Below are 24,729 nucleotides of genomic sequence, written 5' to 3' on the forward strand. Positions count from 1 at the left end.
ATAGTTATTGTCCTTTGCAAACAGCTTTCAGATATAGGGGTGAAAAGCCTGATATAAAAGCAAGATATTATTTCTGGTAGTAAATAATTTTTAAAATTCAAAACCTTGTCTTTTCTGGAGAATGAGGATGGATCGTATGTCCATGCTCACTTTAAACATATGCCCATATGTAAAATTCTTAAATTACTGCTTGAGGGCCTAATCTGGCTCTTTGAAGTCACTGGCCAAACACCCATCAATTTGAATGAGAATGGGATAGGGCTCATAGGCACAAAAGTGATCTCTCGTAAAATATCTCTGGTTCAGATTTGTGAGAGTCTGGAAAGGCTCTCTGATAACATTCCATATCTAGTGATACAATATACTCTGCTAATATTCTCTCAAGTGTTCAATCTGTGTTCTGTGGTTTATGAAGTCTTGACATTTCTTGCAGCTCCTTAGAATGACAATAGCAAAACAAAGACTTGGAGATGAAGAAGTTGGGGCACGCCACTTTGCAGCACACGAGCGTGAAGACCTTGTTCAGCAGCTGGAGAAAGCACGAGAACAAGTAATAACTAATGGGCATTCAGTGAGAGATTGTTTTCACTGCTGGCAAAAGAACAAGTAAATTATGCCTCTGCTGTGATGTAATAGTTGTTTCCTGGTTTGCAATGCAGATAGTGGTGTTGGTGGCAAGGAAGTTTATACTCTGGTAGTATTTATTGAACGTATGTGTAAAGAGCATGCAGAGCACTTTATGCATTTACAAGGTATGCACCACTGGAGATGAAGTTGCTTCATCTCAGAAATTCATCCACCTCAAGAGGTGGAATGTGACAGCTGTTGAATAGCACATAGCAATAGTTTAGGATTGTCAGTGAAGAATCCCATATTTAACCAGAAATGTCAGAGGCACATATGTTGACATGATACGAGATGCCCAAACTGAAATTTAGCCAGGGGACAGATTAACATGTTAAAGTGCGTTCTTTAATTTCCACAATTGGGTAAGACTTCTGATTGATGTCTTTTCCGAAATCCCTTGTGCCTTTCATCAGGAAAGTGCTCTTTAACACTGCACTTAGTACTCACTGTGTACTGAATCACTAAGACTTCATGGTGTCTTCACCTAGATGTCCACTGGCAGTTGGTATCTCTCATCCCAGTACTCATCTGGTTTACTCCTGCTTCGTGTACTGAAGGCAGAACTTCAAAGCCCTGAACACATTTCAGTAGAAACAACTGAATTTTAAGGACAGGTGTTAGAACAGTTTTTCTACCCTATGTAGACTGGTTGTTTTCTTATAATTAGAAATGGGTCAAAACTTGAACCTTGAATATGAAACCCTTTTAATTGTGAAGGCTGCTGGGTTTTAAATTCTAATCCCAGGAGCTAAACCTGTCATTACAATCTTGGATCCAGTCCAATCCAAAACCACCAAGCCCCGACACCCCCCCCCTTCAGATGGAACTGTAATTTCTAAGAACAACTGATCTCACAAGAGAGCCTTATCTAGTTTTTGCCTCACACCCTACGCTAGCCCAGACCTACTCTATACCCAAATGCTAGCTCTTTAGTCCCTCGATACCAAGTTATAACCATGCTAGGAACCACTTGTTGCTGACCTAATTCCGACCTTAGTGTGAATAAGGTCTTCCTTTGCTTTTGTATTCCAAATGGTTTTTAAATATTTTGCAAGCTAGTTCAGTTTTAATTGCTGAACTTTGTTTTAACATTAGTTTTAATGAAATAGAGAAAAACAGAGTAAACGATACTTTTAAAACAAAATTGTGTATGCATGGTCAAAAGAGGAGAACAACAAATGCAATCTTTATTTCCTTTTTTTGGCTCTCATTTTAAAAGGGAGGAAATAGCGGTGCAGAAAAAACTGTAGCTATATGAATTTTAGAGTCAGAAGCTAAAGAAATTTTGCAGCAAAGTTATGCATCTCAACTTTTCTTACAGTGGTGTCTTCAGTGATATTACTGACAACAATTATAGGGAGCATCATAAATTAAAATATTGCTTGGTCAGGGTGAATTCTAATTTCTTTCCCAATATATTCAGGTAGCTTGAGTAGAGATGTAGTGATCCACAAAGATTGAAACTAAACTCCTCCAAAGTTTTAAGGATGTTTGAATCTGGGGGTTTGATTCAGTCTTCATATGCTGCCTTTTAGTATGCTTTTATGGATTATCAAAAATCTACTAATTGGCCTTCTAAATCTGACCTTCTTCAGAAGCGAAGTACTTGCTACTGTTCTGTGTCTGGATATGATTCCTTCTTCAGTAAATTCTGCAGAATAACAATAGCTTTGATTTCTTCTCAGATTGAGACTCTGGAACATGATCTTCAAGCCGCATTGGATGAGCTACAGGATGTAAAGGAAGAACGCTCTTCTTATCAAGATAAAGCAGACCGACTCAACCAAGAGCTTAATCACATTCTGGGAGGACATGAAAATCGCATCATTGATGTAGATGCCCTGTGTATGGAAAACAGGTGAGTGTATAGGAAGTCTGCAGTGCTTCTTCAGTATGTACAGTGTGATGGTTCACATGGTTCAAGGACTGAGTCACCTTGTTACCCCCACCTCCAGCGTGAGGTAGCTTTGTCTGAGGTAGTTGGGTGTTAGTGCCTTAACACCCCCAGCCTGTCAGCCACTCAAGCACTCTCCTTGAGCTGTGCCAGTTGTGGCTTTGCCTTGCAGATTAACAAGAGGGGCACCCCAGACCCCTTGAAGCATTCCCTTGTGATATCCAGCCCCGACACTGGCTACTCACAGAAATCCGAGATCATCCATTCCCCAGCGAGTAGTGTACTCAGTTTCAGGTTTTTTCTTAAATTGCTGCTCATGTGTAACACACAGCACTTGTGAGCACTTATAGTAAAACAAAAGGTTTATTTAAGAAAGAACAGAGATTTCACTAGAAACAAGAGTGATGGAAGCAAATGGTCTCAATACAAAACAAAATCATAAAACTTGAGCTTGGGAGCCTATGCTTATTAATAGTTACCTTTCCTATCTAATAAAGTAGGTTTCTCCCCTCCTGCCAGAGTTCTGTTGTAAAGCTGGCTGGTTTCCTAGGAACCAGGATCCAGTCTTACATGAAATACCCCCGTTCCACAGGCTGTCGGCTCAGTGAATGGATGCAGAGTGTTTTTGTCCACCATGTGATATATGCAATCACTATATCACATGCTACACTTCATGAATAAATACCATGCAAGTGGTGTGTTAGGTGTAGTGAGTTTGTCAGGTTGGAGAAAGGAGTTGCTTGTAAAGAAAAATGAACCCTTTGCCCATTAGCACCAGTTAGCCTCTGTGACACAAGCAGCAAATTGCTGAAATTGGTGCTTGCATCAGGAGCTCAGCCACATCACAGCTTTAAAGAAAATATTTCAAAGAATGTAAACTGATGGATTTGGACTCTTAAGTGTTGTGCTTTGTACTTGTTCAGTTTCACATTTGTTTTCATTCCATCTATATCATGAACAAGCAGTCAGAATTCACAATGGCAGGCAGCTTATTTGGATTTTGCTCAGCTGAAATGGTGGGAGTGATGCTTTGCAGTGTGTGGGGATGAGGAAGGAGGGAATGGTTCATATTCTTTCAATCGGTTTATGGCACAGCATCAAAGACAATTTCAGAAGTAGCCATATTTTTACCCTTCAGACATCCTGCACTGAATACTGAGACCAAACAGAGTCTTGAGCTTGTAAATGAGGGGCCTGAGCACATGGATACATGGTTCTGCATCCAGCTTTGACCACAGAAAGGGCTTGTCTTTTTATGGGAAAATTTGCCAATATAATTATGCTGGTAAATTTGCCCTTGTAGGCAAGTCCATTTATTCTCTGTCACTGCTTTGGAAAGGGGAAGTGCAGTTACTATATGATTTGGGCTCTCTGCTAGGACACTAGAAGAGAGGGCTCTGAAGAGGCTTTGCAGTATGTCCATAACATTTAATTACCTAGAATTTCAGAGTTACAGACACTGTTGTTTGAGTTGTTCTGAAATGTTCATAATTCTGAACAAAATGTTATGGTTGTTCTTTCAAAAGTTTACAACTGAACATTGACTTAATACAGCTTTGACGCTTTACTATGCAGAACAAAAATGCTGCTTTCCCTTTATTTTTTAGTAGGTTACGTTTAACACAGTACTGCACTATATTTGCTTTTTTTTCCTATTTCTCTGCTGCTGCCTGATTACATACTTCCGGTTCGAATGAGGTGTGTGGTTGACTTGTCAGGTCATAACTCTGCTGTTCATAACTCTGAGGTTTTACGGTATACACATCCAGACTTAAGGGGCCAAAGGTGGGGAAATGACTTCTGAAGTCAAGTATGTCTTCCCTGAAGAATTAACTCAGGCTTTAGCCCAGATGTTGCCCTGATCTCTAATCTGTGATTGAGGGTGCTTTAAACCCAGGCTAGTAGACACAGTTGAGGGTATAGTCTTGAACTTTGGTGTAGCTTCAGCCTGGGCTGGCAACCTGTCTACTTTGCAGTGAGAATGCAGGGTAATCCAGCCTGGCTGCTGTTAGTCTTCTGATGCTGTTCCACGACTGCACCTGGGCTGTACTTTGTTTGATCTTTCCTTCTGCATTGGAAGTCACTTACACTGTCTCAGCATTTTAACCCCATATTTGCCTGCTCCATGTCTGCTTCACTTGCACAGCATTTCAACAGATGTCTCCACTTGGAAGTTCAGAACATAAAAGTATTGTTCTCATGGCACTGCCACAGATGACAACTTCATGCCAAGTGAGAGAGTGTGAGCATCCTGTGAATGAATTTGTAGAGCAAACCAGTATAATGTACCACAAAGAATCAGCACGTGGGCTAATACAGCATCATATGTGAATGCATGGGTAGGGCTTTGCATTGGGGATGCTCCACCAGTGCTAGGTGAATTCTCCAGTGAAGACATAACTGTAGAAGCCCCCTCTTGTGAAACGTCTTGGCAGTGGCTCCGTTTGTGCCTTGTGCTATGCAATGACTAATACATTGCCAGTGTTTAATACAAAAGAAACACCATATACAGGAGTCTAATGATATATATTATGTATTTTCCAGATACCTTCAAGAGAGATTAAAGCAACTTCAAGAGGAGGTCAACCTTCTTAAATCTAATATTGCTAAGTACAAGGTAGAGTTCTCCCAGCATATCGTTATGCAGCGCTCCTCTATTTATAGAGTTTACTTTTTTTCATTTGTTTATACGCATTTTAAAAAGTGTAAAATTGTTTGGATCTGTAGCACCTTAGGAGTTAAAATTCCAGGTGCAATTACCACTTCCTCTTACTTGTAGTTTAAGACAACTAGATAATTTTAGTACCTTTATGTATTTTGTTTACATCCCCAGTCTTCCCTATAGACTTCTCAGCTGTTTTATAGCATAAAGAAATACCTGCTAGAAATATCTAGAAAGTGAATGTGTTCTCTCAAGATCTAGGAAAAATTGCTCCTAGTTGGGGTTAGAATGTGGTGATGTTCCAGCTTGTCACTAAGTGGAAGATTGGTGGTCGTAGAAAATTAATGCTCTTGTGTTTCTACAAAGTGTTAGGACATTTATTATCATGCAGCTGTTCTTTTATCTCCATGTTTCCCAACACCAGTACTGTTGATTGGCAAATTTTAATGATTGATATATCTTCCTTATACCTCCACTTTTGGGATAGGCTGTATGTGTTCTTTTGCAGAATATATCTTCTGGACTAAATCTAGTTATCTGAGTATTCTTCCTCTAACCCTCTGCTCCAACTTCAATCAAAAAACACATCCTCCATTTTTCTGCATGAGACGTTAAGCCTATAGGTGATGCTTCTTAATTCCTTAATCACTGTTAAGCAGTCACAGCATTCCCTGCTATTCTAGTGAAGAGCAAAATTCCTCCAAAGCACTGCCATCCCCATCCCAGGCACAGGTATGAGAAACTGAGGTCACAAAGCAGGTGTGTGTGTATCTGATTTCTGAAGGACAGTTCTTTGGGAATAACTAGGGCTCAGCTTTAGTGAGAATCATGATTTTGCTTTGAACTCTTCGTAAAAGCCAGCATTTTCTGCTGAAAGGACCTTAAAGAGAGTTTTAGTGCTCTTTTCTTTTCCCTCTTTAAGCATGTCCAAGAGAAACTTTCTGGAAGGTCAGAATTTTATCCCAGGCTGCTATTCCCCATGGAGTGTTTCTGCATTTACAAATGTATTCAACTTTTTCCAGAAATAGGAAAGTTTTAAAAACCCAAGTGGTGGTGTGGGGGGGGAGGGGAATAGAAAGAAGAGTAAAGGGGGATGGTGATGAGGTGCATAGATTCTTTAGGGTCCCAAAGGCTCTCTTGGCTAGTATATCCAATACTTCAGAAGGAGCCCCACTCATCCAACCAACAGTGTAGGTATAGACTCATGCCCTAGAAGAGAAACTCCAGGATTAATATCCCCACCCTCAGATCCCTTACTCTAATGAAAATGCTTACTTAGGCTAATGTGTCTGAAAAATAAATGTTTTTGTTTCCTTAGAATGCTCTAGAGAGACGGAAAAATTCAAAGATTCACAGTAGATCGGGCAGCAGTGCACTGACTGGAGTCCTTTCTGCAAAGCAAGGTACTGCATAGATGGAACGTGGTAGTACAGTACCTCATTCTTTCTTCAGTATGAACTGAAGTTTTTCTCACATCACTTTCTTCCTAATCATCTCTCAACCTGCCAGCCAATCTAGAATAAAGCTGCTAAACCTACCTTCCTTTTCCTGTCAGTCTGACCGTGTAAATTCCCCTCCTTTGCTTCCACCTGTTCACTACGTCAAGCTTGAACTTCTTCGCCTTGCCTTCAAGGCCCAATATAACTCTGACCCAGATGAGTCTCTTCTTGTGTCACCTCTTTTCTCTGCTAACAATGCCAACCTTGATGCTCTGTTTTAGCAGTAGTACAGAGAAGGCATGTTAAGGAAGGTGGGGCAGTTTAAGTCCAAGTTCCACTCCTGCACTTGGGAGCTACTGTGGCTTGCTTCTCCCTTGTGGGAGGAGTTCTGAGGTTTCCTTCAGGAAGAGACCAACAGAGCAATCGCCTCATCCCACATGTTTTCCCCCACACAAACCCTGAACAAAGGCTAAGGATCAGAAAAGATGAGAATAGGATAAGAAAAAGTAACCTTTTTTTTTCCCCTGGCAAATCTTGTCTCCTGCACCGTGATCCTCGCCCTCTCTCCATGCACACAGGCACATACCAAACCAGCAGTACTTGTCATGACAGGTTGAAACTCAAGAAGTTCGCCAGCACTGACTGCTCCGTTTATGTCCTCTTCTCCATACATTTGTGTAGTTTCTAGCCACAGCAGATGACCAAATGTGATGATGCAAGTGGACTTGCTGAGCAAGGTTAATGAGTTCGCAGGCTTCCTTACTGCAGAAGAAGGTTCTTCTTGGCTGATGTGTGACAACTCCATCACATCAATCTTGAACAACCTTAGGGAATCAATAGTTCTAAACATGAAGCCTTCTTTGTGGGCTTGGTTTTTCAGTTGGACTGAAGAAAAATATTCCTGTTCTGCCAGTGGCAGGAGATCATAGGTTAGAAAAATGAGGCTCTTTCCAACTGAATGGAAATCTGTTCTTTCCAAAAGAAATATTAGCTAAGCAGAAAATGGGTCTCCCTATGTTTGTGCTGGCAATTGCTGCAGAACAATGATCAGCTTAAACAGCCACCATTTTTTATGACTGAGTATTATATGTCTGGGTTTGTTTTGCTCGTTGGTTGGAATGAATCTACATTCAGCTAAGTAATTAAACAAAGGGGGATTTGCTTTGTAAGTCTGACTACCTACTTGTGTCACATTTCTGTCCACATAAAGGTAAGATTCATTTTTGTTTTAACATTTTAGTCCAAGAGTTGTTATCAGAGGACCATGGTTGTAGCCTACCAGCCACGCCGCAGTCCATTTCAGATCTCAAATCTTTGGCTACTGCCTTGCTGGAGACTATCCATGAGAAAAACATGGTCATACAACACCAAAGGCAAACCAACAAGTAAGTAGTATGACTTGGAATTTGGGGGAAATCAACACAGGTGTTCAAAACACTTTTTAAACTAGCATTTGATGTTTGAGCTCTTGTATAGAAAATAGGAACTTAAAAACAGGAAAGGGAAGGAAGGTCAGGTATCTTGTACTCCTCTTCTGTGAAATGTCATTGTCATAGGTTTGGAATAGCAGTTGCTTAGCCACAGCCATGACAATTCCTAATATAGCAACTTGAACACTGGTTTTTTTGAGGCATAAACTGTTGGATTGTAACACTACTGTATGATTCCTATTCTGTTTTGTGATTTAATAAATTATTTATGTTGGACAGTAATCTTACCTATCCTACCTCGTCTAATCTAATCTTGCTATCTCACATACTTCAGGATTTTCTATAGCAGCCAGCTTGAGAATATATAACTGTCTTTTGACACAGTTTAAGACATTGGACTGTGTCCTTATGCAACACGAGAAAGTGGGAACTAGAAAGGAAGCATTTCTTGATTGTGTTTAGCCTTTTAGCAGCACTGACTCACTAGTGGTAATCAGAGGTAATTCAGGCTTCTCAAAGGCACATCAGGACCAGATGTCACAAACAGGCAGATATCTTTCATGAAAGGAAGACGAAATACTAAAGGAAACTGGATTGCACTAGGATAGATGATTCATTTTGAAAATTGATAACTCTAATACTTAAGCAGAATCCATAGTATAATTCTTGGAAGTGGCAACAAAAACGGAGGAACAGTCTGTAGGCATACTTAAAAGCTTTGGATGAAGTAAGGGTCTGTTGAGCTGAAGAGTGGCTAACATCACATTAGTACCAGGGAATCTGAGGAGAAATTCAGACACCTTCCAACCTAGCTGTCTCAATGACTTCCATCATTCCACCATGCTTCAGTCTAGACCTATTATGTCATGGTTCTTTGTCATTCAACTGCATTATAGTTGACCTGTTCTTGTCTGTAAACTTTGCATTCTATCTAGGCATTAAGAGTGTGTCTCCCTAGAGCTCAGAGCATGTCTCCCAGTCTGGGTAGACAGACTCGTGCTAGGTCTGCTCTAACTAATTATACTAAAAATAGCAGCATGGACATGGCAGCACCAGGTGTAGTTTTTCACTACCAGATAGTTGCCTTTGTTTAACTCTTAGTTAGACGTGATTGTCCCTCACTATTCGTCTGTTTTCCCCAGATCCTAATTTAAATAACCCTCCCAAAGTTTGGTAAGTGGAAAGAGTTACAGATATTAATGAGGGCCAGAGAAGGGATCAATAGAAATTAGAAATGTAGCCTGAAAAGTAACATGTGGAAACAAAGAATACTTTCGGTGGAAAATAATCTGGATGCACAGATACTGAATGAGGCACAAACCTGAAAAGCAGTAAAGTTGCAAGATATTTAGTGATGGCATTGGATGGTGGATTGCATGTGATTTTTGCGCTGCAGTGTGACACAAAAAGGGCCATTGCAACTTTGGGCTACATATATGCACACAGGCATATCCCTCTCTCTCTCCAGCTCTGTTGTGACCACACCTGTACGTAAAATATTGCATTCAGTTCTGGGTGCCTCCATGAAAGACCAACTGATAAACTGGAGTGAGTTCATAGCAGAGCAGCAAGGACAGTTGGCCAGGCAAAGAAACTTTTACAACCAAACAAGATTTAAATATCTAGCATAGCTACGGTAAGCACAATTAGTCAGAGCAACCTATGGATATTTGGAAGCCACATACAGCAAGGAGGGATAGGAATTTATTTTGGATACTGCATGAAGCAACAGGATGAAACAAAGAGGAAAGCTTACCAGAAAAACATCCTGACTGAGACGTATTAAGCTATGGACTAGACTCCCAAGGGAAGTGAAGGAAGCCTTGTTGCTTCAGACATCTAAAACAAACCTTTAAAAACCCATATAAAATGTTGAGGGTGTGAACTACTAGCGGTAAAGGCAGAAGATATCCGAAAATAGGGAGGCAAACCAAACTGGTGATGAGATGTGGACTCACCATGGGGTTTTGATAGGGTGGGAAAGGATGCACAGGGAAGGGGAGAAGGGGAGGTTCGTTGGTGTTTTTTTTTTTTTTTTTTTTTAATTTGAGACCGGAGCTGCAGAGGTGAAATTGACAGGGGTCTCATGCAAAATTCCTCCCTACTCAAGGTTGGCGATGTAAGGAGGGTGACTTAGAGAGCAGGCTGGGAGGGGAAGCTGGAGAGGGAAGGGATTGTAATGGGAGGAAAGATGACCTGGCTCAAAAAGGTAGAAGGATCTCCTTTCTTCATGCTTCTGTTCCTTTCTTCTTGCCCTTGGCCTCCCTTATGCATAGACCTTGCTGCACAGAAGAATCTGTGAAATCACATTAGGTGTTTTTAACTGCCTGTTTGTTTGCAGAACCCTCTTAGAAGTTCAGAGATGCAATTTATTTTCCTATCAGTTTTCTCCTTTCTTTTTAACCAGTGATGACTCTTTAACATATGGTGCTTGTTAACCCCTGAATTTATTTACTACTTTGTGCTCCATCTACTTAGACAACGTCCCTCGAGAATGGTTCCCAGAATGTGTTCCATTAACTTGCAGCAGACCAGCAGAGGGAGCACAACGCAGGGAGAACAATTTGAACCTACAGAAATGGTGGATCTTATTATTACCACCAAATGGGAAATAAATGAAAATAGACTATTTAATATTGCCTTCACTAATCAGTCTTTGCAACTATACTGAGTGCTCATGAATAAGAATTGTAGACATCAGTTGCTAACCTGTCTCACTAGAAGGCGTTCTTTTAAAATATTGTGGATTAAAATGGCTCTATCTTTGTTAGGAAGGAAAGCGGAGATGGATTAGTGATTATTAGTACAGAGATGGGGATGTGGTAACAGACCCACTTCCCCACACTCCAGCCAGGTGGAGTCAGTGTTTTTTAAGTGACTGGCCAAACACATGTTGGTACAATAGGGATTTAAAGTGTTTGCAGTGGGATATACACACCACAGTTGGAAGCAGCACACGAAAGCATCATTTGGAACACAGAGTTGTCTTTTACTGCACTCTGAACAGGGCTGTGAGCTTTGCTGCTGTTTCTGCTTGTCATAAATATAAAGGGAAGGGTAAACACATTTAAATCTCTCCTGGCCAGAGGAAAAACCCTTTCACCTGTAAACGGTTAAGAAGCTAAGATAACCTCGCTGGCACCTGACCAAAATGACCAATGAAGAAGCAAGATACTTTCAAAGCTGGAGGGGAGGAAACAAAGGCTCTCTCTGTCTGTGTGATGCTTTTGCTGGGACCAGAGCAGGAATGCAGGTCAGAACTCCTGTAAAGAGTTAGTAAGCAATCTAGTTAGATATGCGTTGGATTCGGTTTTGTTTAAATGGCTGATAAAATAAGTTGTGCTGAATGGAATGTATATTCCTGTTTTTGTGCCTTTTTGTAACTTAAGGTTTTGCCTAGAGGGATTCTCTGTTTTGAATCTGATTACCCTGTAAGGTTTTTACCATCCTGATTTTACAGAGGTGATTCTTACACTTTTTCTTTAATTAAAATTCTCTTTTAAGAACCTGATTGTTTTTTTTTCATTGTTCTTAAGATCCAAGGGTTTGGGTCTGTGTTCACCTACGCAAATTGGTGAGGATTTTTATCAAGCCTTCCCCAGGAAAGGGAGTGTAGAGCTTGGTGGGATATTTTGGGGGGGAGACATTTCCAAGTGGGCACTTCCCCTGTGCTTTGTGTAACACTTTGGTGGCGGTGGCATTTAACCTAAGTTGGTAAGAATAAGCTTAGGGGGTCTTTCATACAGGTCCCCCCCCACATCTGTACCCTAGAGTTCAGAGTGAGGAAGGAACCTTGACACTGTGGTTAATCCATTTTTTGTCAAAGGCAACAAGATCAACTCCTATGCGCATATTATAAATAAAAATAGAGTAGGAAAGACTATCCTGAATGGGTATCAACTCATTTGTCTCCCATCAATGAATTAACCCATTCCCAAAGTCCAAACCCATCTTCATTGTTTGACGGCTAGGACACAATTATTTTTCAATTTACCAGTGATGGTGTACTTTTGTTTAACAGCAGCAGCAGCAACACGGGGGGGTTAATAGCTTTCAATTAGATAAGGTACCAATGACATAGAGAAAGGTAGGAGAGAGATTCTGGAGGCCAAATTTAAGATGCTAGGTAAGAGGTTAAAGTCCAACACCTCCATGGTAGCATTCTTTGAAATGCACAAGACCAGTAAAGCAGAACTGCAGGATCTCAATGTGTGGATGAGACAATGGTGTAGAGAGAAGGGATTTAGGTTTATTAGGAATTAGGGAACCTTTTGGGAAAGGAGGAGCCTATACAGGAAGGATGGGCTCCACCTAAACCAAATGGAACCAGATTGCTGGCATGTAAAATTAAAAAGGTGGTAGAGGAGTTTTTAAACTAAGGGCTGGGGAAAGCCAGTAGGCGCGGAGGAACACACAGTTCAGACAGAAAAGGAGTACTTGTGGCACCTTAGAGACTAACCAATTTATTTGAGCATAAGCTTTCGTGAGCTACAGCTGATGAAGTGAGCTGTAGCTCACGAAAGCTTATGCTCAAATAAATTGGTTAGTCTCTAAGGTGCCACAAGTACTCCTTTTTGCGAATACAGACTAACACAGTTCAGACAGAGACATCCCTTAGCAGAGGCTCTATTAACAGGGATTCACTGTAGCGTAGTAAGGAGGAGAGGATAGAAGTTAATAAAGTACAGAGAGGAACTGAAGAGAAACAGTCAAATGAAAGAGTCCCATTCAATTACATCACATGAAGGCAGACAACTAAATATTGACAAATGTTATAAGTGCTTGTGTACAAATGCTAGAAGTCTAAATACTAAGATGAGTGAACTTGTGTACCTGGTATTAATTGAGGTTATTGAGCTAAGAGGCATCAGAGAAACTTGGTGGAACGATAATCAGTGGGATGCTATAATACCAAGGTACAAAATATATAGGAATGTCAGAGTAGGTTGTACTAGTGGCAAAACAGAGTCTAAAATAACAAAAATCTTAATTGAATCAAACTCTACCATAGAATCTCCTGGGGATTGAAACTCCAGGTTTGAATAATAAGAATATAGCAGTAGGGATATACTACTGACCAGCTGACCAAGGATGGTGATAGTGATTGTGAAATGCTCAAGGAGGATAGAAAGTCTATAGAACTGGAAAAATTAATAATAATGTGGGATTTCAACTATCCTCCTATTGACTGGGTACATGTCACCTCAGGACAGGATGCAGACAGACACTTTTAGTGACTGCTTCTTGGAGTAGCTGATCCTGGAACTGACAAAGGGAGCACAAGATGTGGTCCAAGAGATGGATGTAGCTGAACCGCTCAGTAATAACAACCATAATGTAATTAAGTTTAACATCCTTTTTAGGGGGGAAAACCAAGCCCACCACAAAAGAGTTTAACTTCTAAAAGGGGAACGACACAAAAAATGAGGAAGCTAGTTAAACAAAAACTAAAAGGAATAGTCACGAGTGAAATGCCTGCAAGCTGCTGGGAAACGTTTTAAAAACACCATAATAGAGGGTCAAATCAAATGTATACCCCAAATTAAAAAAAATTGAGACCCCCAAAAATGCCACGATGGCCACACAGAATAAAAGTGGTTAGAGACAAAAAGACATCCTTTAAAAATTGGAAGTCCAGTTCAACTGAGGAAAATAGAAAGGAGCATAAAATCTGGCAAGTCAAGTGTAAACATATTATGAGGCAGGCCAAGAAAGAATATGAAGAGTAGCTAGCAAAAAATAAAAAAACAGCAAAAAAAAATATATATATCAAATAGGAAGCCTGCTAAACTATCAGTGGGTCCACTGGACAATCAAAGGAGCACTCAAGGAAGACGAGGCCATTGCAAAGAAGCTAAATGAATTCTTTGCATCAGTCTTCATTGCACAGGATGTGAGGGAGATTCCCACACCTGAGCCATTCTTTAAGTGACAAACCTGAGGAACTGTCCTAGACTGAGGTGTCAGTACAGCATGTTTTGGAGCAAATTGATAAATTAAACAGTAATAAGTCACCAGGGCCAGATGATATGCACCCAAAAGTTCTAATGGAATTCAAATATAAAATTAGAGAGCTATTTACTATGGTATGTAACCTATCACTTAAATCCTCTTCTATGATAGATGACTGGAGGATAGCTAATGAGACACCAGTTTTTTAAAAAGTCTCCAGAGGCAATCCTAACAATTACAGGCTAGTAAGCCTAACTTCAGTACCAGGCAAACTGGTTGAAAATAAAGTAAACAACAGAATTATCAGACACATATATGAACACAATTTGTTGGGGAAGAGTCAGCATGGCTTTATGTAAAGGGAAATCATGCCTCACCAATCTATTAGAATTATTTGAGAGAGTCAACAAGTATGTGGACAAGGGTGATCCAGTGGATATACTTGGACTTTCAGAAAGCCTTTGAGAGGTCCCTCACCAGAGGCTCTTAAGCAAAGTAAGCAGCCATGGGATAAGAGGGAAGGTCCTCTCCGGGCTCAGTAATTGATTAAAAGGAAGGAAACTAAGGTTAGGAATAAATGGTTAGTTTTCAGAGTAAAGAGAAGTAAATAGCAGTGTCCCCAGGGATCTGTATGGGACCTGTTAAACATGTGCATAAACGATCTGGAAAAAGGAGTAAACAGTGAGATGGCAAAATTTGCAGCATGTACAAAATTACTTGATAGTTAAGTCCAAGGCAGACAGTGAAGAGTTACAAAGGAGCCTCATGAAACTGGGCAACAAAATGGCAGATGAAATTAAATGTTGATAACTGCAAAGTAGTGCACATTGGAAAACGATCCCAAGTATACATACAAAATGATGGGGTCTAAATTAGATGTTCCCACTCAAGAAAAAGATCTTGGAATCACCGTGGACAGTTCTGTGAAAACATCTGCTCAGTGTGCATTGGCAAAAAACCTAACAATATTAGCAACCATTAGGAAGGGGATAGATAATAAGATGGTAAATATCATAATGCCACTATATAAATCCATGGTACACCCACATCTTGTATACAGCAGTTTTGGTAGCCCCATCTCAAAAAAGATATATTAGGAAATCAAAAGGTACAGAGAAGAGCAACAAAAATTATGAGGTGAAATTAAAAAGGTTGGTAGTGTTCATCTTAGAAAAGAGACAGTTATGGGGGGATATGTTAGAAATCATGAATGGTGTAGAGAAAGTGAATAAGGAAGTGTTACGTATATCTTCACTTAACACAAGGAATAGGGGTCTCCAATTAAATTAATAGGCAGCTGGTTTAAAACAAAAGTGAGTACTTCACACAATGCACAATCAACCTGTGAAACTCGTTGCCATGGGATGCTGTGAAGGCCAAAACTATAACTGGGCTCAAAAAAGAATTAAGAGAAATTAATGGAGGATAGGTCCATCATAATGGTCAGGGATGCAACCCCATGCTTTGGGTGTCCTTAAGCCTCTGACTGCCAGATGATGGGACTGGACAACAGAATGGATCATTTGATAATTGCCCTGTTCTGGTCATTCTCTCTGAAGCATTTGACACTGGCTACTGTCAGAAGACAGGATACTGGGCTGGATGGACCATTGATCTGACCTTGTAGGCCCATTCTTCTGTTCAAGCATTTTTATTCTTCTTGTTTCTTTAAAGAAATGTATGTAAGCAGAATCACATGCTAAACAGAATCAAGGAAGTAGCCTAAGGTATGATTGAGCTAAATCCAGCCTCTGATTTTCTTTGGCCCAGTAGTTAAGAAAAATAAAGGTTGGTTCCTGTACATGATACGTACTTCTCACCCTTGGGTTGTAGGCAGTTCACCTACATTTCTTCTCACAAGCATATCAACTTAAAATTTATAAAGTTGGCTGTGTGTGATTTTGAAATGCACCACAGAATGGAATTATGTAAATTAGAGAAAATTAGGCCCTGTCTAGAGATGGTCTAAAATCATCTTAGCTTGAAACAGTTAGTTTATATCTTGTTCATGGTAACTTGTTTACTCATGAATTAGGTGGCCATTCTGTATAGGGGTCAAGTGAGATTAGGAACTGCTGTAGACCATGTCATTAGCTTGTGCTGGGTTTAAAAACGCTTAGAAGCCTGGACCTTTGTTGGTTTAACTCCAATATAAGATGGACTGAGAGAGAAAATGTGTCAGTCTGAGGATAAATAAAGGATTCTAGGTGATACACAGTGGATGTGACAGTGGACTTATTTATAGACAGCAGAGAGATCTTATAAGGGTAGGACAGATCCTCAGCTACTGTAAATTGGTGTAGCTCTGTTGAGGTTATGTCTATGCATCACTGGGGAGCGTGGGCAAGCCAGCATGTGAGCTGCTAAACACAGGACGGGGCTGAGGAGCGAGCTGGCATTGCCACAGCAGTTTGAACATGGGCAGTGGAAGTGCAGGAAAACCTGATCCTAAACAAAGAGGGTTGGGTTAACTCTCATGAGGTGCCAGGCACATTACTAGCAGGGAGTGGAGATTGTGCTTCTCTCTACTACCAGGTGCACTTTTGTCAATGAGGCCATGGTAGTTTACATCATCTGAGCACCTGGCCTGGTATGTCTAGATCTAGGCAAGAGATTGCAGCTGTGCACGCAAAGGGAAGTCTCCACAGACTCTTCAAAAATACTCATCATTCTGGGGGCAAGGACAGTGGATTGATACAAGTGTAGGATTACATTTTCCATAGCACAGCAGAGACAATGCATTTTATTTAAAAAAACAAAAATCAAACTAAGTAGTAGTCAAAATTGACTCAGTGATTGTTCAAGTAAAGTATTCTGACAAGTGTTCACTGGCTCGATATATTATTCAGCGAACTTAACTTATGTTTGAAAAGGGGTATGGAAAAATGACCATGGTTGAGGACAAAGTAAAATAGCAATATGCTTTGTCTCTTGGGAGCAGCCACATAACAGTCCTTTGAGAGCTTGGGAACCTGTCATTAGAGGAGAGAGAATTCCCCAGCCCCTGATTACAGGATCTATCAATGGGGTTGGGGATAGACACCATGTCCCAATAGCTTGGGAGAGTGCAGTATGTGAATGACAAAGTTCAAAAGGGGTTAAAGGAAGTTGGCCTTGCTACTCCTGCATTGACGGGCAGTGGTGCAAACCTGGGTCACAGTGGCTCTTTGATATGTTGGTGATATCTCTAGCAGCCCCCATCCCTGCTATGAGGAGCACCTCCCTCCCCTTCCCTGCCCAAACTGCCAGGAGAGGAGGGGAGACAATCATGCCAAGGAGTCTCTTCTGCTGTTAACAATGGCACAGAGATCAAACTGTGACTCCTTGCCTTTATCAGTACACCCCACTTTGCATACCGCCTCTGCAGCACTTGCTCCTGTGCTGAACTTGCACATACTGTATATGAAGGCTCTTTCCCTCCCTCCTGAGCAGTCCTCCTCATTTGGGTCCTTGAATCCTGGTATACCAGTCTCCTTGTGTGGAAACTGAGAGCTTGTTGGAAGCTGCTGTCTGCCTTGCAGACGTCATCACTGGGCACCCAGGGAGAAGTAAAGCCAAGGACATTAAGAGTGAGTCTCAAAGTTAACTCGAAAGGAAATATATAAAATAAAAATGCAGATTGGCTCAGATTTCATTGAAGTTAGAGATGAGAAAACAGCTGTTTGGTCACTGAGTGTGTGCCTATGCCAGAGCATGATTGCTCCCACTGGCACATGACCTAATGTTTTGTCACTCTTGCACTACACTGCAATAAAATACACGTGCGCACTACACTGCAATAAAATACATGTGGCTGGCCCCTGTCAGCTGACTTAGGCTGCAGGCCTATAAAATTGCAGTATAGACAGCCCAAGCCCAGATGTTTACACTGCAATTCTATAGCATTTCAGCCAGAGCCCAAGTCAGCTGACCGAGGCCAGATGTTAGTGTTTTATTCTAGTATAGACACCCTTTGGGGCTAAGTATTCCAGCTGATGGGCTTGTATTACTATCCATAGGCTATTCCCCGTCCCCATTCACTTCATTCCTGTCCTTGATATTTATCATAAATTTTCCTTTTTTTTTCTCTTCATTTCATCCCCTTTCTCTTGTATTACCCTCCTCTCCCACCTTAGTATTTACACTACTGAAATACTGGTAGACTTTTATCCTGTGCCTTGTACACACCTCATGGTAGATGCTTTGCTAGGCTACAGATATTTAGCCCCTTTTAATCTTTCTTTCATCAGTCTCTCTTGCCCCTTAATTTGTGTTGCTGTGTTTCATATTCTTTCTAGTTTCTAGTTTTTTTCTGGTAACCAGGTGTGCTCAAATGGGAGAGGCATAAAAACCTGGTGAGGTGGACTGAGCACAGTATTCCATCCCCACCAGAGCTGTGTACAGAGACTGTTGCTTCACTGGTTTGTAATGTGCTGTCTGAATATTCAGACTTCATTGTCTTTTCCTGTTGCTATATCTTCATGTAAAGTCGTATATAATTTGCTGTTCATTATCACTGCTGGATCACTTTTAGCATTGCTGTGTCTTCTGGGGTGTATCTACACTTGGAGCTGGGGTGTGATTTCCAGCTTGAGGAAACATACATGTGCTAGCTCTAATTAACTAGTGTGCTAAAAGTAGTGTGTGGCACGAGCAGTGGGAGGGGCTAGCTGCTCCGACAACCTGCCTAGGGTATCTGACTGGCATGTATGCAGGGCAGCTAGCCCCTCCCGCAGCTTGCACCACCACAGTTGCGCTCTATATTTAGCTTGCTAGCTCAATTAGAGCTAGTGTAAGAGTGTCTCCTCGAGCTGGGAATTACTCCCCCCCACCTCCAATTTTAGACTTACCTTAGGTATCTCCCTTCCATTGAATATTGTTTGGGATTTAGTTAAGGCCTTCTGTTTTTTAGAGACTTGTTCTAGAAGTGAAACACATTCAAAACTTACAACAAAATGGAACCTTTCTTGTTAGATACATATCATCTGATTTTTTTGGGAAAAAAATTATGGCTAAAAGGTAAATCTTGCTGGAGAGCTGAGGATTGTATTTACATAGGGATCAGAAACAAAAGCCTTGATGACCCAGGAAATGCAGTCAAAACTGAGAGCAGTTGTTACGGTCTATAAAGAACTTGAGACTGCTCAGTACTGAAGTGAGACCCTGTTCAGTGGAATCAAATAGCATTAAATGTGCTACAAAGGAATATTAAAGCTTGATGGGCAAACCAGATTGGATAAAGTAACTGGCCCAAAGCTAAGGCTAATACCTTGCAAAATTCAAATCTTATTTTGAGGCTCAAAGATGTTTGCCTACCGCTCTGCCTCCTGGTTTCAGCCAAGGAAGGGAATAGAAATACCATAGGGGCTATTCTCACAGTATTTCTTTCATAGTAAATCTAAGATATACTGGAAATTTATTTGGGACTTTTGTTTTGGGAGAGGCTCAGGTAAGCATCCAAATATTATTTAATCTGAACTTTTGGGGGTTTGCCCATCACTGTCATTGAAACAAAAGATAAACAAGTTAATATGTATGTGCTGTGACTGTGGAGAATGTATCCACAACCATGCAAACATCTGTGGGTGGAATAAATCCCTGTGACAATGAGTCTTCTCTTTCTCAGTTGATATATCATGTTCTTTTTTCAGAATTCTAGGTAATCGGGTGGCAGAATTGGAGAAGAAGTTGAGAACTTTAGAAATTTCTGGTTTGTGGAGTCTTCCAGGTTAGTAGAAATTTAGGAAAAACATAACATAAGAATGGCCATTGTGGGTCAGACCAATGGTCGGTCTAGCCCAGTATCCTGTCTTCCTTCAGCAGTCAATGCCAGATTCTTCAGAGGGAATGAACGGAAATCGGCAATTATTGAGTGATCCATCCCCGGTTGTCCAGTCCCAGCTTCTGGCAGTCAGAGGGCTAGGGATACCCAGAGCATGGGGTTGCATCTCTGACAGTCTTGACTAATAGCCATTGATGGACCTAACCTCCATGAACTTATCTAGTTCTTTTTTTGAACCCATGCCCTGTCAATGAGTTCTGCAAGTTGACTATGTGTTGTGTGAAGAAGTACTTCCTTTTGTTGGTTTTAAACCTGCCACCTATTGATTTCATTGAGTTACCCTTGCTTCTTGTGTTATGTGAAGGGGTAAATAACTTTCTTTCTTACTTTCTCTATGCCTTTTGTGATTTTATAAACGTCATTGTAGTTTCTTTTCTAAGCTGAACAATCCCAGTCTTTTTAATCTTTCATATGGAAAGCTGTTCCATCCCCCTAGTCATATTTATTGCCTTTCTCTGTACTTTTTTCAGTTCTAATCTGTCTCTTTAGAGCTGGGTCAACCAGAACTATATGCAGTATTCAAGGTGTGTGTGTACCATGGATTTATATAGATGCATCAATATTTTCTGTCTTATGTATCCCTCTTCTAATGGTTCTAAACATTTGGTGACCCTTTTCTTTTTTTGACTGCCACTGAACATTGAACAGGTGTTTTCAGAGAACTGTGCACGATGACTCCAAGATCTTTTTTTTTTTTGAGTGATATCAGCCAATTTAGACCCCATCATTTTGTATGTATAGTTGGGATTATGTTTTCCAATGTGCATTACTTTGCATTTATCAGTGTTGAATTTTATCTGCCATTTTATTGGTCTGTCCCCCAGTTTTGTGAGATCCCTTGCATTATTAAGTGTTTGGGTGTCTGTTTCCATATGAGGATTTGAATGTACACTTTGTGAGAAACTTGTTAAAAATACAGCCAAGTTTCAGTAGCTAGTGGTTTTGAAAGATGGATGTTTACCAGTTTTTGGGAAAATCCAGCTTAAGGTGTGTCAAGTTGGAAACCCAAAATCACTAGTCACTTGTGAAAATGCTGGCTTTACACACATTTTAAATCAGAATACAGTAGATAGCAGAAAAAATACCCTTTGGAGAATGCAAGAAACAATCGAACTATCACCATGGTTTGTAGCTGAAAAATATTAACTATCTGATTTAAATGTTAGTATAAAATCATGCAACTTAAGATATTAGAGCCAGGGTTTTTTTTCAACATTTTATTTATTAATTTTAGTTAAATGTGCATTGTTCGGGTTACGTTCATTTTTGGTTATTTTTCTCTCATTACACCTAATTGTTTCTCCTTTAAACATCTTTCTCCTTGATGTTCACACCACTAGGTTATGTTTGTGGTAACGGTTTCCCACTGCTGCCACCATTAGAGGTACCTACACTAGTGTAGACAAGGTTCCAGGTGTTCTAACCTATATCATTAAGGTCTAACCTCACCAAAAAAAGCTAATATTCAGCAATGTATCTGAAGAGTCTTTGTGACAAACCTCCCCAGTTCCACTCCTGATGTTAGTTTTAAATCAAATCCTCTTGATGCAAGATGCAGATAAAATAATTATCTTGAGTCACACTAATATAGGTTTACATTCTAATTGAAATTTAATGTTGCCTGGGTATTTTAACAGATTGGCATTCTACTTTGTTTAAAAAATGTTGTTCAGTGAAATTCATAGTTAATAAATGCAATGTTTGGTCTTTGCAGAAATGTATAAAAATACATAAAAAATAGAATAAATGGAATGCCGAGAGCTTGCTCCATTGTTAGTCTATTTAAGTAAGACATCCAATTAATATTAATACAATAACTGTCTCTTTTCTTCCTTTCTTTTGCTGCCTGAAGGCCTGAGCTACAATGTCTCAGTGGGATTTGGGAGTAGGTTCTACTTGACATGTATATTTTTAGTAACTAATTTTAGCAGTACGTTAAATATTGTCACAGCATGTAAATAAATGAAAATGTTATCTGAACATTTTTATATTTGTCAGATTAAGATGTTCAAGTGAGTGAGTTAGATGTCCGCAAGGGAAATGGAGACTGCTGCACAAGACTATTCTTTTAAATTGGGGGAAAATGATGATAAAGGCTGATACTCAATAGTTGTAACTGAATTTTGCAGTAGATTGCGACTTGCATCAAACAGTGAGGTTTATTTGTTTGTTTAACCAGAGAAGCAGTAAATTAAGAATGCACTTTTGTTTCCAAGTGTGATTGAGCTCAGAGATGCTCAGTATGAATCTTGAGACACCCAGTGGGGTCAGGAACACTTTTTCGGATGGTTACCAGCTGGCTTCTGCTCTGTAAAATACCATCTCATATCAATACTGTGAGAACTATCATAAGAATGTTGGCTTGAGTGAAGGGTGAGAGCACCTGCTCTGATTGATGCTAGAAGAAAGATTTTCAGAAGAAAACATCACTTGATTTACAGTGAGTTGAACTTTTTGTCATTGGAAAGACTTGCCAGTGAGAGCTGACTTTCAATCATATTTGTGAAACAGACACGTCAGTCTAGTTTAATAAATTTCAGGTTCCTAAAAGCAGAATAAGTATTGCTACCTAAACATTGCCATCAATAGACTATCTATTTACTTAGCCCAGCACCATGCCACCTATTTACAAATAGAAATAGCCTTAACATTCACTCTCTTTGCCAGCCTGTAGAAGAAATGGTTTGATAGTTTATAGGTTCTTTAGTTAGTTGGTTTTTGTTTGTTGGCATGCATGTAGGGGGGAAACAACTGGGTAAGCGAAATCAAATAAATGAATTTTGTGTTTGAAAGTGGTGAAAGGTCCGCAGTTGTCATCTTTTGTCAGGGGTGAGTTCCATAGAGCGGGTCTCTATCCTGCAAAATTTCTTTCACATTTAGGATTCTCCCTTATTGGCTGATGGTTTCATTGTTCAGTGAAACTCAACCTGTCATGAGAGAGCATGGTTGTGTTGGGAGAGGTCTTGGGCATGGATTTGCTCTGATCTCATTTACATAAGCTTGTCACTGCTGAGGGTGGAGCAACAGTGGGTATCCTGAAATCCTGATAGCATTTCAGTCTTTTATTGATTGCCTAGATATCAATAGGTGATTGATGCATCATCAATATCATCAATAGGTGATTGATGCATTAGGAATGTGTATGTACAGTGAGTGTCACCCCGCTTCTTAGACTTTGGTGTAATTGGTCACTTTACATCAGCAATTGGTTTATAAGCTATTCTGCTCTCAAAAACCAATTCCCAGCTCAAAAGGATTAGGTTGAGTCCAAGAACAGTTCTCTTGCTTTTCTTTGTATGACCACAGGAAATGCTGCAGATGGCTTTTGTTACTCAGCAACCACCCACTTAAAACATGCAGCTCCTCAACTGGCCTATCTCCAGAGGGAGTGATGTATTTAGCTCTGAGGCAGTTATGTTTGACCTTCTATGAGCGGATATTTAAAGAGAGGTGAAAACTTGACGGAATTTACAAGACTCCACGTATTCCTCTAAAGAAAGGAGAAAACAAACTTACCTTTCCATTAATAGCTCTCTCGTTTACCTGCTTATTTTCAGCCCTGTACATTTTTAACCAGAAATCCCCCCTGAAAGCTCCCTAAATTGAGGATGTGCCTTCCAGCAGCTATAGGTGGAGAAGAATAATGTACAGAAGTGAGCTAGCTCCAAGCACTCAATCAAAATTACATTTGATAGCCCCACTCGTACCATGCTTCACAGAATATGGTGCAGCAGTAGTCAAACCTCCCACTTACAAGGACGTGAATCACTGTTCTGATGTATGAATAAGGCTTGAGAGTCTGTCACGGATTCCTTGACTTCTGTGACCTCCGTGACTCCTGCAGCGGCTGGGCAGCCCTGGGCCAGCAGCAGCAGTTAGGATAGGAGGGAGGGGGCTCAGGGCTAGGGGCAGGGGTTTGGAGGGTGCGGGGGGGCGGGGGATTACCTGTTGTGGGGGGCCCCCCCCTGCAGCTCGGCAGTAGAGGGGCGAGGGGTCTGCATGCTGCACACTGCTGGTGCCTGCGGGCCATGCCCCTGCAGCTCCCATTGGCTGTGGTTTCCGGCCAATGGGAGCTGCAGCAGCTGGTGCTTGTGGCGGGAGCAGCAGAGGAGCTCCTGCCCTGGCCCCTATCTCCGCTGCCTAGGAGGTGCAGGGACACAGAGCTGGGTAGGAAGCCTCCACCAGCCCCACCTTCCCAAGTACAAGTGGGGGATCCAGGTCACCTCCCCCAGTATCCGTGGCACCCCCTAAGCACCCTTCCCCTTCCCCCCCCAGCAACCCCACCCAAGTTTTACTTAAGGCAGTTATTTTTAGTAAAAATCATAGATAGATCACGGGCCTGTGAATTTTTGTTTACGGCCCATTACCCGTCCATGACTTTTACTAAAAATACCCGTGACTAAAAGGTAGCCTTATGTATGAATAAGACTCTTTAGGCAGGTGAAACAGTATTGCTTAGATGGCTAGATGATGATGATCTGATTATTTTGTGGAACCAGTTGGCTTCAAAGGGGATGGTGAAAGTTATAGAAGTGAATGTGTTTACTGGGTAACAGCTGGTTGGAAGTCAAACTAGTTTGGTGTTTATACTGGAAGCCACAAGCGTCCCAGCTCAGGCTTTACTTTCCTGAATCTGACATGCTGTGCAAGGTGCTCAGAATAAACAACTCCGCTGGCTCCCATTCTGTCTGGGAAGAGCCAGTTCTGTTTTTTTTAAAAATATCTCCACAGACTTGCTCCATCCTGTGTCATAAACCTTTCATGTCACTACCCCCTTCCAACCACCTCTGTTCATCTAGCCCTGCCCATCTCTCCATGGAGTCTTACCACTGTCGTAGAGAAAAGCCTTTCCCACTTCAGCTTGTGCCCTTTGGAACAGCCCTCAGGTTTGTTCTGCCTCATCA

At 40.9% G+C, this 24,729-nt stretch overlaps 1 protein-coding gene across 3 annotated transcripts in view; it reads left to right on the forward strand.

Moving 5' to 3' along the window:
• CCDC149 (coiled-coil domain containing 149) overlaps positions 1-24,729 on the forward strand; it is a 66,006-nt gene that overhangs the window by 33,103 nt on the left and 8,174 nt on the right. For 2 of the 3 annotated variants that reach the window (XM_073342374.1, XM_073342377.1), the window contains 7 exons: positions 434-550; positions 2,313-2,485; positions 5,066-5,138; positions 6,502-6,586; positions 7,863-8,007; positions 19,635-19,711; positions 21,678-21,710. In XM_073342374.1, coding sequence (XP_073198475.1) covers positions 434-550; positions 2,313-2,485; positions 5,066-5,138; positions 6,502-6,586; positions 7,863-8,007; positions 19,635-19,711; positions 21,678-21,710 — 703 coding nt within the window. The remainder of the gene's footprint in view (positions 1-433; positions 551-2,312; positions 2,486-5,065; positions 5,139-6,501; positions 6,587-7,862; positions 8,008-19,634; positions 19,712-21,677; positions 21,711-24,729) is intronic. The other variant, XM_073342376.1, reaches the window with a different exon arrangement.

Source organism: Lepidochelys kempii, chromosome 4 (genome assembly GCF_965140265.1).
Source record: "Lepidochelys kempii isolate rLepKem1 chromosome 4, rLepKem1.hap2, whole genome shotgun sequence".
Classification (NCBI taxonomy): domain Eukaryota; kingdom Metazoa; phylum Chordata; order Testudines; family Cheloniidae; genus Lepidochelys; species Lepidochelys kempii.